Here is a 13708-nt window from a genome sequence, read left to right on the forward strand (position 1 = left end):
GCCTGGTACCATGCTTTTCAAACATCAGGATGTGTGGGGATCACCTGGCACTCACACCGAAAGGCAGATTTCTGACTCAGGAGGTCTGGGGTAAGGCCTGAAATGTTCTAACAAGCTCCCAGGTGACGGTGATGCCCGTGGCCCCTGAACCATATATGCTAAGGAGAGTTGCTGATTCTCCCGGAGGGGCTTGGGAGCAGCTGGCAAGCACCTCGTTTTTCCTTGGGTTTTAGTTTTTTGGGGTGCCTTGGAGCTGAGGACACCAGAGGCAGGTGCTTAAGGCTGCGCCCCCGATCTCTGTTCTCAGAGTTTATAATCTAGAGGGCAGGTGGGTGTGGAGGAAAGTGTTCCGAAAAGCTTCCTGGAGGAGGTGCATGGGAACTGCGGGAACCTCCCCGGCCGTCAAGAAAGGGAGAAGCCCCGAACTCCCCCTCTTCTTGGGCTGGGCCTCTGCATCCCTACGCCGTGTACGGTTTCCCAGGCATCCCACGTGTCTGCTGTCCGCGAGTGCCTGTCAATCAAGTTTCTCCCCCACCCCGGGCTGGGTAGGGTTTAAAGGCAAACCGCGGTGCAGAGCGCTCCCATCGTGCCGCGCGGCGGGCGGGTTTGGATTTTAAATCCCCGCGGCCAATCAGTGGCGCGGAGGTTCTTGTAACGTTCCCGGCGCCGCGTTTGAATTCGAGGAGGAGCGAAGCAGTGCCAAGTCTCTGCCCAGACTCTGCTAGGTCTGCGGAGCAACTCCGGGAACATGAGCGCGGCGGCAACTGCAGGGAAGCTGGCGCGGGCACCAGCCGACCCAGGGAAAGCCGGGGGCCTCGGAGTTGCAGCTCCCGGAGCTCCAGCGGCCGCTCCGCCGGCTAAAGAGATCCCGGAGGTCCTAGTGGACCCGCGCAGCCGGCGGCGCTACCTGCGGGGACGCTTTCTGGGGAAGGGCGGTTTTGCTAAGTGCTTCGAGATCTCGGACGCCGACACTAAGGAGGTGTTTGCCGGCAAAATCGTGCCTAAGTCGCTGCTGCTCAAGCCGCACCAAAAGGAGAAGATGTCCATGGAGATATCCATTCACCGCAGCCTCGCCCACCAGCACATCGTAGGCTTCCACGGCTTTTTCGAGGACAACGACTTCGTGTTCGTGGTGTTGGAGCTCTGCCGCCGGAGAGTGAGTGTTGTTCCCTGGGGACTGTGGTTGTGGGTTCCGGGGCTCAGAACTGCTAAAGAAGAGGTGCTGCGAACCTCGGGGTAGGCATTGTAAAGGTCTCGAGGAGAGGGTGCTTTGCACTTGTAGCTGCAAGGGGAGAGGTTTGCGATTAAGTGGCGCCGGACTCCCGTTGCTGATAGAGAAGGCAGCTCCTGGACGCTAGGTGTTGAGCTGAGCGGGGGAGGCGCGGGTAGGAGGAGAATCCTGGTAATGCACACGCAAGGGCTTCCGGAGTTGCTAAGGGAGGAGTCCCGGGTCAGAGGTGCTGCAGACCCCGAGCTTCCGGAGTAGGGCTGGGTCCGGGAGGTTGGAGCTAGACCAAGGAGCTTCCGGGACGGGAGGCGGCTGGAGTGGGATCTGCTGCTGCGAAAAAGCCTGGGGAGGGACCGTGGGAACTCCGAGCTTCCGGGAGTGGGGCTGGAAGAGGTATCCCAGGTAGGGGGCTTGGGAGGGAGCTAGTGGGAGAAGGGGTGGTGTGAATGGTTATGGCCAGGCTTAGGGGAGAGAACAGATCGTAGCTGTCCTGGAGAAGGAATAGGGGGTGGGGTGTCCCGAGCTGCCTTTATCCAGTGCATCGGTACCGGCTCGGCTCCCCATTTCTCCTCTCCTTCCCCCCTACTCAGTCTCTCCTGGAGCTGCACAAGCGGAGGAAAGCACTGACGGAGCCCGAAGCCCGCTACTATCTTCGGCAGATCGTCCTTGGTTGCCAGTACCTGCACCGAAACCGGGTCATTCACCGGGACCTCAAGCTAGGCAACCTTTTCCTGAACGAGGATCTGGAGGTGAAAATAGGTGAGTGCTGGACCCGCTGGGGTGCTTGACACCACCGGAAGTGGGAATGAGGACGAGCTCGAAGCGGGGAGATAGGACGGAGACTGGGAGGGAGGAGGAGGATGGCAGAAGTCTGGGCTGTTGATTGCCTCTAGAATCCTCTTTAGTACAGAAATTTAAAATAAAGAGCCACGAGCGAGTATCCTGCCTATGCATCGTTTGGTGCTCCTACACAGTACTTTTAAAAAATAATTTGAATTTCCATTTTTCAAATTGGGATGCTTGACATAAAAATTTGGATTGGGGACTCCTCTTAAACATATTAAACATGTATTGTTGGAAGCTCCAGCAGTCCTGAGACAGCATCCCTTCCGGCAGCTCTTTGCCCAGCTAAGAAGCGACTGTTCCACTAGACCCCCTGGGATTGGCCACAGTCCTCACCTCTTCCTGTCATTTCCTCACAAACTTGCCAAATGGCAGTAATGAGCTTTACTTGCTCCATCTCTGAAGGCATTTGAGTTGTGCTGTTTCCATCAACTCCCTTCTAGAAGGGCCCTCCTTTCTAAAGGGGGGAGGGCAAGGAGGATCCCCGGGAGGCCCCTCCCCTGGGCCAGCAGGGTGGGAGGAAGCCTGGGCAGCCCTGCTTCCTACAAGATGTAGGGGCAAAAGGGGAGATGACCCTGGTTCTTGACATTCAAACCTGTCCCAGCTTTCCGCATTGGCAGATGACAGAGGCTAGCATCTGAGCACCCCCTCTTCCTCCCTCTGTCCCAGGGGATTTTGGACTGGCAACCAAAGTGGAATATGACGGGGAACGCAAGAAGACCCTGTGCGGGACTCCTAATTACATAGCTCCTGAGGTGCTGAGCAAGAAAGGGCACAGTTTCGAGGTGGACGTGTGGTCCATTGGGTGCATCATGTAAGTTGGGAGTTGTCTCAGGATCCACCTGGCCTTAGCAGGGGCCCTTTGGGACCTCTCACCTGGCTGACTTGATCCTGTGGACCTTTCTGCCTATGGAGAGGCTGCTGCAGAGAACAGATGGCCCTAACACAAAGCCCAGTTTCCATGACCTTTATTGTCACTGGTGTATCCTGTAGGATTCCTGCAGCCTGTGTGTCTGGGGAAGGCGGGAGAGAGGGGTGGGGGAGGAGAGGGGGGGGTCTCCATAAATCCGCTCTAAGTCCTTACTACTCAAAGTGTGGTCCACAGAGCAGCAACATCACCTAGGAACTTGTTAGAAATGCAGAATCTCAGAACCCAGACTACTGAGTAGATCGGAATCCGGATTTTAACAAGATCCCAGGGTGATTTCCATGCACCCGTAAAGTTTGAGAAGCCCTGATCTAGCAAGCAGCCCTGGGAGGGAGGAACTGGGTCAGGAGTTGGAGCTGGCAGCAGGAAGCGCCTGTGGTCTCTCTGGATCAAGGCCTTCCGAGGTGGGTGGGCAGTGGGCAGAAGATTGGGCCTATTCGGTGTTCTCTCTCTTTTTTTTTTTTTTTTTTTACTGTTGGCCTGGGTACTGGAGAGCTAGAAATGAGTTGTAGCAATGGCTTTTCTACTTATTTGCAGTGGAGTTTTTTTAACTGTAAACTCCAGGCCTTGAATATAGAACTATCAAAATGAGGCTGCTTCTGTAGAGGCAGGTAGCCCACACATTTGGACCTGATTTGTACTGGCCAGCAGCCTCTGGGGCCCTGGATTACTACAGGCTATAGTTGAAAAGTCATCGCCACTGTGACCGGTCTTCTGAGTGCTCATCCCGGACCATGGGCCTGAGGATTGTCCTCAGGGGCCTGAAAGTCAGAGTTTCCAGGTGCCTGGCCTCCCTTCTGGTCCTGAGAGGGTTCCTCTGGCATCTGGGTTTTGGCTGGGAGCCTTGAGCCAAATCTCCCCACCTTGTGATTTACAGGTATACCTTGCTAGTGGGCAAGCCACCTTTTGAGACCTCTTGCCTAAAAGAGACCTACCTCCGGATCAAGAAAAATGACTACAGTATTCCCAAGGTGACTAAAAACACTTTAAGTTTAAATTTATTTTGTTTTGTTTTCTACCAAAAAGCTGAGCCCAGCCATATCCTGGGGACAGAGGTAGGTCAACCCCACTGCAAGGGGAGCCACAGAGCTTTCTTTCACGGATCTGTGTCTAAAATTACATACAGAACTTGACAGATGGGCGCAAAACCATTTATTGTCAGGGGAGAGTACTTGTAGATTCTCAAAGGTTGTGTATGTAACCCAAAGTGTGTGAAGAGCAAGGAAAGGCAGGGTGGGAAACAGCAAGAGGCAGACATAGAAATGCTGCTGCAGCTTTGGAAGTGGACCTCCATTTATAAAGTGGAGTCACTACCTCTGGAGTGGCTCGCAGAGCACCTTGTAGACAGTAAGCACTCACAGACTCCTGAACCACTGGGAGTCCACAGAGTGTCGTGTGTGTTCACTACCACTGACTGCCGTCCGTGCATTGAAAGGAATAGCCTGTTTCTGCAGAAGCCGGACTCATGGCTGCTTTCCAGTTTGGGATCCTTGACTCCTATGAAATCAAGAGTCCCATCTCCTTCAGGACAGACAGGTGAAATCTGTCACAAAGGATCATTACCTATCAGATGGGCAGATCCTAGAGGGTTCAGAGTGGGTGAGTGAGATGACCGTAGTGCTGGCTTCACCACTCATTAAGAATGTATTCTTTCCTCATCTGCAAAAGAGAGACAGTAATAGAGCCGGCTACCCCTTGTTTTTGTGAAGCATCCACAAGCTAATATACATGACATGCTTGGAACACATGTCCTGGCACATAGTAAGTGCACAGCTAATGCTAGATTGTCACTATGCATTTGACCTGTGCTGGGTTATCTCCCATTGAACACTGCAGGGCTCCAGGCTCAGTGCCACGTCCTCTCATTTTCCAGATGAAGACACAAAGGCCCTAGAAAGTCAGGTTACTTGTCCCAGCTGGCATTAGGACAGAACAGGGACTTAACCCAGGTCTTTATGACCTCACAGCCTATAATCTCAAGTACTACTCTAGTGGTGAGCAACTTAAATTATGTGAGAAAAAAATTCAGGGGAAATCAATATTGAGTCTCAAAAGGAAAGAGAAGTGATCATTCTTGACAGTTGTCAACTCAGCAAAGTCAACAGTGGGGTACCCGGCAGATGTATGGCCACCCAACATGGCATACGTGAGCCGTGCATGTGGGCCAGGGGCCACGGTTCCTTTATGGCAGTGCAGCCCTCGGGTCCCCCGTCACCTCCTGCTTACCACTCTCCCTCTCTGCTCCAGCACATCAACCCTGTGGCCGCCTCCCTCATCCAGAAGATGCTTCAAACAGATCCTTCCGCCCGCCCAACCATTCACGAGTTGCTCAATGACGAGTTTTTTACTTCTGGCTATATCCCCGCCCGGCTCCCCATCACCTGCCTCACCATTGCACCCCGGTTTTCAATCGCTCCCAGCAGTCTGGACCCCAGCAACCGGAAGCCTCTCACGGTCCTCAATAAAGGTAAAACAAGGGTCTGCGTAGACAGGAGACCCCCAGAGAGAGCGTAGGCTTCAGCTGTGTGGCTGGATGGCCCCCAGAGCCCAGGTGTGAAGTAGGATCGGCCCTGGCCCTGAGTCCACAGCTCCCATCCTCGGGGCAAAATGCTCTGCTTCCCCTGGTCCAGCCCTAGCAAGAAAGACAGACCTCACCTGGCTGGACCAGACCTGTTGTGCCAAAAAGAGGAGAGTGGACTGAATGCCATGCCCAAAAACTCTTATTTGAAAAATTCCTAACATCTCTCTTTCATGGTTCATTGAAAAATATATGAAAACTTCCAAATATACACGTAGGGCATAATACAAATATACACGTAGGGCCACCCACCGGCCACATGCAACAGTGAAAATTTTTGTCACGTTTGCTTCACTGTTCCATTTTTGTTTCTTTGAAGTATTTTTTAAGTTAATCCCAGAGGTTTTGCCCCATAAGCTTCAGTAGGCCTCTCTTTAAAAGGACAGCCACTTTTTAGGGGCACCTGGGTGGCTCAGTTGGTTAAGCCTCTGACTTCAGCTCAGGTCATGATCTCACAGTTCATGGGTTCGAGCCCCACATCAGGCTCTGTGCTGACAGCTAGCTCAGAGCCTGGAGCCTGCTTCAGATTCTGTGTCTCTCCCTCTCTGCTTCTCCCCTACTCACTCTCTTGCAAAAAATAAACGTTAAAAAATATTTTGTTAAAGGACAGCCACTTTTTTATAAAACCACATGCCTTGCTTGTCTCTATGTCTAATTCTCTTCAAAGGACAAAATGAGGAAGTGCAAACTTTGAGGGGGAAACCTGGAGTTTGTATTGCTATTTCTGAATCACATTTTTTCACCACATTTTGGTATTATTTCAAACTTATGAAAAGATGGGCAAATAGATGGAAGCTCTTGTATCTTAGAACTCCTTTATTCCACCAATTAACGTTTTTTTACATTTACTTTACCTCTTTCTCTTTTTCAATATGTATAATATAAAGTTGTATATGAGTGTGTGTATCCACTATTTTCTCCTCAACCACAGAGAGGAAGTTGTATATGTCCTGTCCTTTACCACTTAATACTTCAGTGTATATTTCCTAAAAACTAAGATTCATTCATATAATCATAGCACATGACACCATTAGCAAGTTCAAGAAATTTAACATTGATACAGTCTTGTCCACTTTTCTTTTTGTAATTTAGGAAGGTTCAGTTCAAATACAATATTATGACTTTGACTTTGATTTTATTTTTATTCCTTAAAAAAATTTTTTTTAATGTTTATTTTTGAGAGAGAGAGAGAGAGGGAGACACAGAATCCTAAACAGGCTCCAGGCTCTGAGCTGTCAGCACAGAGCCCAACATGGGGCTCAAACTCATGAACTGCAAGATCATGACCTGAGCCGAAGTGGGACACTTAACCGACTGAGCCACCCAGGCGCCCCATGATCTTATTTTATTCTTGTATTTCTTTTCAACTGACCCTCTTGTTTCCTCTCACTAATAAACATAACTTTTTCAGCATCAGTACACAAGTTCCTCTTATTAAATGATATTTTATTGAAGTTCCATTTGTCCTTAAAATATATCACTAAGCATATATACTGTTTTAAAAAGGTCATTTGAAATGCTTTTTTTTTTCTGTGTGGATATAGCACCAATTTAATATGCACCGATTTAACATAATTCGTTTCTGTCATACTCTAATACTGTTAAGGATTTCTTTTTTTTTTTTTTTTTTTTTGCTATTTCCCTTTATTGGTGATGTTATTCTTGGTCACTTGGTTAGGGTAGCACCTGATGGATTTTTCCACTGCAGAGCTACAGTTTTTCCCTTTGTAATGAAGAAATATCTTGCTGAGCTACTTTGAGATGGCCCTGTTTCTCCTCAAACTTTTGCCCAGTGATGTTAGCATCCTAGGTAGATCTCTGTGGATCTGGCCTGGAGCAGTTCCTGCTGAGGTATTCTAATGCAAATTCCTCTGTTCCTAAATTAAAAAAAATTTTTTTAATGCTTTATTTATTCTTGAGAGAGAGAGAGAGAAACAACATGCGCAGGGGAGGGTCAGAGAGAGCGGGAGACACAGAATCCAAAGACAGGCTCCAGGCTCTGAGCTAGCTGTCAGCACAGAGCCTGACGCGGGGCTTGAACCGTGAGATCATGACCTGAGCTGAAGCCAGACGCTCAACCGACTGAGCCACCCAGTCACCCCCTACTGCTAAATTAATTCATGGGAATTCTATAAGGAAGAGCTGTCACTTCTCTCTCATGTATGTATTTGGTCATTTATATCAGTGTACACCCATGGATTTATCCTTTTGGCTATAATGTAATATTGCTGTTTTAAAGATTGCTTTTTTTTTCTTTTTGAATTTGAACCATAAGTAAAGCTTTTTTTTTTTTTTTAACATCTTTTGCTGGAAATTTTCAGACTTCCTCAACAATAGAGAGAATTAACTGTATGAGAATCCCCATGCATGCATCATTCATTTTGAGTCATTAGCAACATTTGCCTGTACTTATTTTGATCTATTTCTACCTTCTCCCCCTTATTTGCTACAGTTTTTAAAGAACATCCCAAATATCTTAATATTTTCGCATTTAAGTACTTAGTACAGTATAGTTTTTTTTTAATTGAAAACTCTGATCTTAAAAATATAAGACAAATATCATATTCTACAAGAACTGCCACATATTGGTGGGGAAAGAAGCACTTGAGCATAAAGACAATAAAAATCATCCAGGCTTCTACGACTCAAATAGAACCTCTGAGAAAAATCTCCAAGTGTGTCTTTTTAGACTCTTTCAACATCTATATAAAATTTAGGGGTGGAAAAAATCTGTTTCCATCGAATGCCCAGCATTGGGGCAGAGGCCTGAGCGTCTGAAGCTCAGCGGCCGTGTGTGGCCACGAGTGGCCGTGAAACCTTCCTTAGGGCTTGTCTTGGCCCTGGAGGTGTGAGCACCATGTTTCTGTCATGTGAGCATGGCGGCTGCTGCTCTGATCCCACACAGACTGTTTACCCAAAGCAATGGCAGCTAAAATGATTTTCTCTAGGGAGAAGACCAGCTCTGGAAGAGGGTCCCATGCCCCTCCCACCCTGCTGCCTTTGCGCCCAGCTAATGGCCGTGTGTCGTCATCTTCCTAGGCATGGAGAACCCCGTGCCCGAGCGGCCCCGGGAGAAAGAGGAACCAGTGGTCCGGGAGACCAACGAGGCAGTTGACTGCCACCTGGGCGACATGCTGCAACAGCTACACAGCGTCAATGCCTCCAAGCCCTCAGAGCGGGGGCTGGTGAGGCAAGGTGGGCACTGCTGGGACCTGGGCTTAGGGGCGCCTGTGCACCAGGAGAAGGCAGGGAGGGTCTGTGGCTTGTCCAGACACTGATCATCATAATACCTTTAGTTCCCCCATTTTCTGCAGATGAAAATCGAAATGGGTTAGCCTGGCCTTCAAGGCCCCTCCTTTCTTTTCCTGATTCATTTGTTCTGTCTCCACAAGTGCCCCATCTTCCGGCACCCCAGCCTGCTGCCTTTATACATCTGCACATGCTGTTTCTGCTGTTCATTGGGTTCTTGCTTCATCTTCAGGAGCCTCGGGGCGCTTGCTCATACTGCTGCCTTCTGTGATGCACCTCCTCCACATCCGTGCATGGCTCACATGCGCCTCCTCCCGATGGCTGCCCCAGCGTGTCCCTCCACAAGCATTTCTCTGGCCCCGACTCCTAGCACTTGTCATCCCTCCTCAGCTGCTGTGGATTTCTCCACAATTCTTCATTTTTGTATTTGTTTCTTGCACTTAAATAGAGGATTATCACATGCACAGAGCATAACATTTTGACCTATTTGGGATTGTGTATTGTCTCACAATTTTTAGTCATTCAGACCAGAAAATTCACTAATCCATCGGTCACGGACTCTCACCATGATAGAACTAACTTAGAGATCTTGTCCATATTTACGCTGCTCAGCCTCTGTCCCTATAATAAGAACGTAAGCTCCATGGAGCCTGGGATTTAGGCCATTGCTCACTGTACCTGCGACAGTGCCTGGCACACGGTGGGCCTTTGAGCAGTGGCTGGACTACCGAATGAACGGGACGGGGTGCTCTGCACTGGGACTTGTCTGTCCTGCTGCTTGCCAGGGCTTGGTGGTGACACAGCCCTGCTTGGCTCTTCTCTGGGGTCCCAGGCTTCTTGACTGAGCTGGGGCAGGGTGCCCAGGAGCCCTCCCTGGTGTGGGCCACCTGAGTGGACTGGAGGGGAGGAGGCTGGTCCTGACCAACCATCTGTCTGTTCTGTCACAGAGGAGGCTGAGGATCCCGCCTGCATCCCCATCTTCTGGGTCAGCAAATGGGTGGACTATTCAGACAAGTATGGCCTTGGTAAGTTGCTTCCAGATTGGGTGGGTGGCTCAGACATAGCCAAGTGACCCTTTGAGCTGTTCCAGGCTCTTGCCTTGTGTGGCTCCCCGGTCCTCTCCTGTCAACAGTCTTCTGTCCGTCCCAGGTGTCCCGTTTCCAGCTCCCAGTGACCCCCCCTGCTCCCTACTTCCCTGTCCTGAGGCCCCTCTCTACCTACCAGGGTACCAGCTGTGTGACAATAGTGTGGGGGTGCTCTTCAACGACTCAACGCGCCTGATCCTCTACAATGACGGCGACAGCCTGCAGTACATAGAGCGCGATGGCACAGAGTCCTACCTCACCGTGAGCTCCCATCCCAACTCCCTGATGAAGAAGGTGAGTGCCAGCTGGTCCCCGTGACCCCAGGTCGCGGGGAGGGAGGCACTTGCCAGGGGTCAGGCTCCAGCTCTGGCCTCCATCCCTTCCCTTCCAACCAGATCACCCTCCTGAAGTACTTCCGGAACTACATGAGCGAACACTTGCTAAAGGCGGGTGCCAACATCACGCCCCGGGAAGGCGATGAGCTCGCCCGGCTTCCCTACCTGCGCACCTGGTTCCGCACCCGCAGCGCCATCATCCTGCACCTCAGCAACGGCTCTGTGCAGATCAACTTCTTCCAGGTGAACCGCAGGGGGAGGAGTTGGGTGGGGTGGCTGTTCCTGGCAGCCGGCCCCTGGGGTTGGGGGGGAGGGAGCAGCGTGGGACCCATCCTTGGCATCAGGCAGTAGGAAGAGAGTGGGGAGGGGTGGTGGGAACCCCCTGTCAGCCGGAATGTCTACACTTTAGTCCGCCCATAACTCCCCGTCCATATCTCTGCCCTCCTTCGCCTCCTAGGACCACACCAAACTCATCCTGTGCCCGCTGATGGCAGCGGTGACCTACATCGATGAGAAGCGGGACTTCCGCACCTACCGCCTGAGCCTGCTGGAGGAGTACGGCTGCTCCAAGGAGCTGGCCAGCCGGCTGCGCTACGCCCGCACCATGGTGGACAAGCTGCTGAGCTCCCGCTCGGCCGCCAACCGTCTCAAGGCCTCCTCGTAGGCCTTCCTCCCCTCTGGACTGGTGCTCCCCCACCCCCAGCAGCACCTTGGCCTGTACTGGTTAGCTCCCATGGTGCTGTTTTCTAGAATGTGCCCCCCGGCCCTGGGGGCTGGGGAGAGCTACATCAGCCTTGCTGGCGGGCTTCGCCATGTAAGTTATTTTTGTACATGTTCAGGTGTGGGTTCTACGGCCTCTTCCCCTTCCCTCTCAACCCCGCCGTGTGAATTGTACAGAGAATCGCTCTTGAATCCGGGACTGTCCTTTCCTTGCCTTTATATACATTAAACACGTGAATCTCCTTTTTCTTCTTGTAGTCCCTGAGGGGTGCCTGGCCTCTGGGCTCTGGGCACATCTTTGCCAAGTCTCTGTCCGTCTCTTCCGCTGCTGAGGCCAGCCTCAGCCAGGGGCCCACCTCCTTGTCAGTGGCCTCAGCTCCCACCAGCCGCTGGGCCCAGCTCCCTGGGCCTCGAGGCCAGCGGGTAGTAAGGCAGGAAGAGGCTTTCGGAGGCACAGCTCCTCATGGCCCCGTACGTGTGGAGCAGCAGCCGCGGGAAGCGGGCTGTGAAGTACTGGACGAAGCTGTCAGGGATGCGGCCTAGCGCCTGCCGTGCCTCAGCCGGAAGCTCCCTGTAGTGGTGCTTCTGGAGGGAGGGAGAGCAGAGAGCCGCCGCTCAGCCGAGACCAGAATGCCCCGCCGCCCGGCCCCCACTGAACCCCGGAGCACACCTTGTTCCTCATTGCACGGAGCAGGTCTCGCACTGACGTCCCCTTGTACGTCCGGAACCTTCTCAGATCTGTAGGCCGGAAACTCCTTGGCAAAGCTGCCCCCACCGGACTCCCCTCCGCCTCCTGGACCCACCCTGGGCCGAGCCCGGCCTCTACCTGTCTGCAGCGGCACGGAGATGTGCGTGTGCCAGTTGCACCGGACCACCGTGGGGCCTCCCGCCTCCAGCGCCATCACCAGGGGCCCTTGCTCAGGCTCCTTCTCCAGCCAGTCACTGACGTCCTAGGACCCCATAGAGCTCCTGAGCCTCGTGACCAGTTTCAAAGGCCACAAAGCCAGGAGTGCCCTATGGCTTGGGGGAGCAAATCAGCAAAAGCTTCATGGTTTAGGGTAAGGATTGATGTCCCTTGAGTGCAGCTTCTCTGGGCCAGGTTTCCATGTTAACTGCCAGTACCTTCACCAATAGGTACTGTTGTCCCATTTTAACAGATGAGCAAACAGGCTCCGAGGCACAAAGTCCCTTGCTCAAGTCCCACAGGTGGGGTGGGCTATCTGGGCACTGGTGTAGCATGAGTGACAAGTAGGCATGGGGCGGGGTGGAGGGGTGCTGGGGGCCAGCCGCTGGGGCTGGGAAGTCTGGTAGTGACACCATCTAGGAGTCTAAGCTCCAAGTTTGGTTTAGAAAAAGAGCGGGGGTGCCTGGAACAGGCAGACAAGTCTCTTTCCCCAGCCACTCTGCCTTCCCCTTCCTTATCACTCAAGACCCAGGCTTAGGACTTTCTGGGACCCTTCCCAAGATTTCCCTCTGACCTGGAAGAACTGGAGCTCCTTGGCTCTGCTCCAAAAGAAGGGGTGGGCGAGCACCTGGTGAGCAGAGGGGCGGGCCTGCGGCAGGGGACTCAGCATGGCCTCAACCAGGTTCCGGGCCACCACCTTGTCTGTAACAGGGACAAACGAGGGATGGCTTCAGGCCTGCCCAGCCCCAGGCCCTGCTTCCTCCCTTCTCTGCCAGGCCTAGACCCCTCACCGTGGGTCTCTTCCTCCAGGTGAGCCAGACGGGGAGCCCCTGCAAGGATGTTTGCCTGGCGGTAAAGACTCTCTCCGAACGGGTGGCTGCCACCAGAAAGCACATAGTAGAATACGCAGCCTGCAGAGAAGATGTCCACCGCGCTTGTCTGGGGGCAGAGAGACAGACCTAAGGAAGCAATTCTGCTTCTAGGAAGCCTGCCTGCTTCGATTCTCCCCTGGGCTGGTACAGTAGCCAGGGCTTTGGTTCAGTCTAGAAAACTCCAGGGTGTTTCCTGAGCGCCATTTCCTTGGCCCGGGATCTCCTCCCCTCAGCACTAGTGGAAGGGGCCCATGGTTTTCATCCAAAATCTTGGCTCCACTAAGCCGCTAGTGCAGGTGTTCCTCCAGGTCCAGCAGGTAACAGAAGTGAGCAAAGCTGGCCAGGCACGAGGCAAAGTGGCACCGGCTCTCCCAGAGGAGACAGCTGGACTGAGCTCTAGCCACTTGCCTCCAGGGGACTCTCCCTGGTGACAGTTTTGGTTTTCCAAGAGGATCCCAAAATCCAGATTGTAATGTGGCATTTCCCAAAAGTTAAAATATTGGCTGCTAATAAAGTCTGTACAGGCTCATACCATCAGTTCCTTTGGCAGCCAGGTGCCCACCTCCTGCTTTCTCTCGACTCAGGTGTGGCTATGCCCAGTGCCTGACTGTGCCTGTTAACTCCCATCTGTGTGCATGACTTCATCTTGCACTTGCACACTGACAGCTCAAAAATCCATAATCCTGGGGTCTCAGACTCAAGTGTCTCTGGGGGTCAGACACTGCTCTGGACTTGCAACTATATTCATTCATTCATTGCTCCCCAAACCCTTGGCATCAGTGGCCCTCCCCGGCTATGCATTAGAACAATCTGGGCCCTACTCTAGGCTAATTAGGTCAGAATCACAGTATGCAGGGCCTGGGCACTGACTTTTTAGAGTTCCTCAGTGATTCTGCAGCACACTGCAGAATGAAAATCCCTTTCCAGCTCAGGATTTCTCAACCCTGGTACTATTGACACCTGGAG

General features: G+C 52.2%; 2 protein-coding genes across 2 annotated transcripts in view; one reads left to right on the top strand and one right to left on the bottom strand.

The window, feature by feature from the left end:
• PLK1 (polo like kinase 1) lies at positions 1 to 11212 on the top strand. Its single transcript, XM_029947757.1, has 10 exons — positions 1 to 1156; positions 1819 to 1987; positions 2741 to 2885; positions 3877 to 3970; positions 5247 to 5466; positions 8617 to 8772; positions 9774 to 9851; positions 10051 to 10205; positions 10307 to 10489; positions 10704 to 11212. Exons 1-10 carry the CDS (start codon positions 749 to 751, stop codon positions 10908 to 10910), a joined length of 1815 nt encoding a protein of 604 aa, XP_029803617.1. The 5' UTR covers positions 1 to 748; the 3' UTR covers positions 10911 to 11212.
• Positions 11167 to 13708, bottom strand: part of ERN2 (endoplasmic reticulum to nucleus signaling 2) — a 17703-nt gene continuing 15161 nt past the window's right edge. Inside the window, exons 18-22 of the mRNA XM_029947758.1 lie at positions 12662 to 12809; positions 12445 to 12572; positions 11793 to 11916; positions 11637 to 11704; positions 11167 to 11551 (exon numbers count right to left, since the gene is read on the bottom strand). Of these exons, the coding sequence (XP_029803618.1) occupies positions 11339 to 11551; positions 11637 to 11704; positions 11793 to 11916; positions 12445 to 12572; positions 12662 to 12809 (681 nt within the window). The 3' untranslated portion in view covers positions 11167 to 11338. The remainder of the gene's footprint in view (positions 11552 to 11636; positions 11705 to 11792; positions 11917 to 12444; positions 12573 to 12661; positions 12810 to 13708) is intronic.

Source organism: Suricata suricatta, chromosome 8, assembly GCF_006229205.1.
Source record: "Suricata suricatta isolate VVHF042 chromosome 8, meerkat_22Aug2017_6uvM2_HiC, whole genome shotgun sequence".
Taxonomy (NCBI): domain Eukaryota; kingdom Metazoa; phylum Chordata; class Mammalia; order Carnivora; family Herpestidae; genus Suricata; species Suricata suricatta.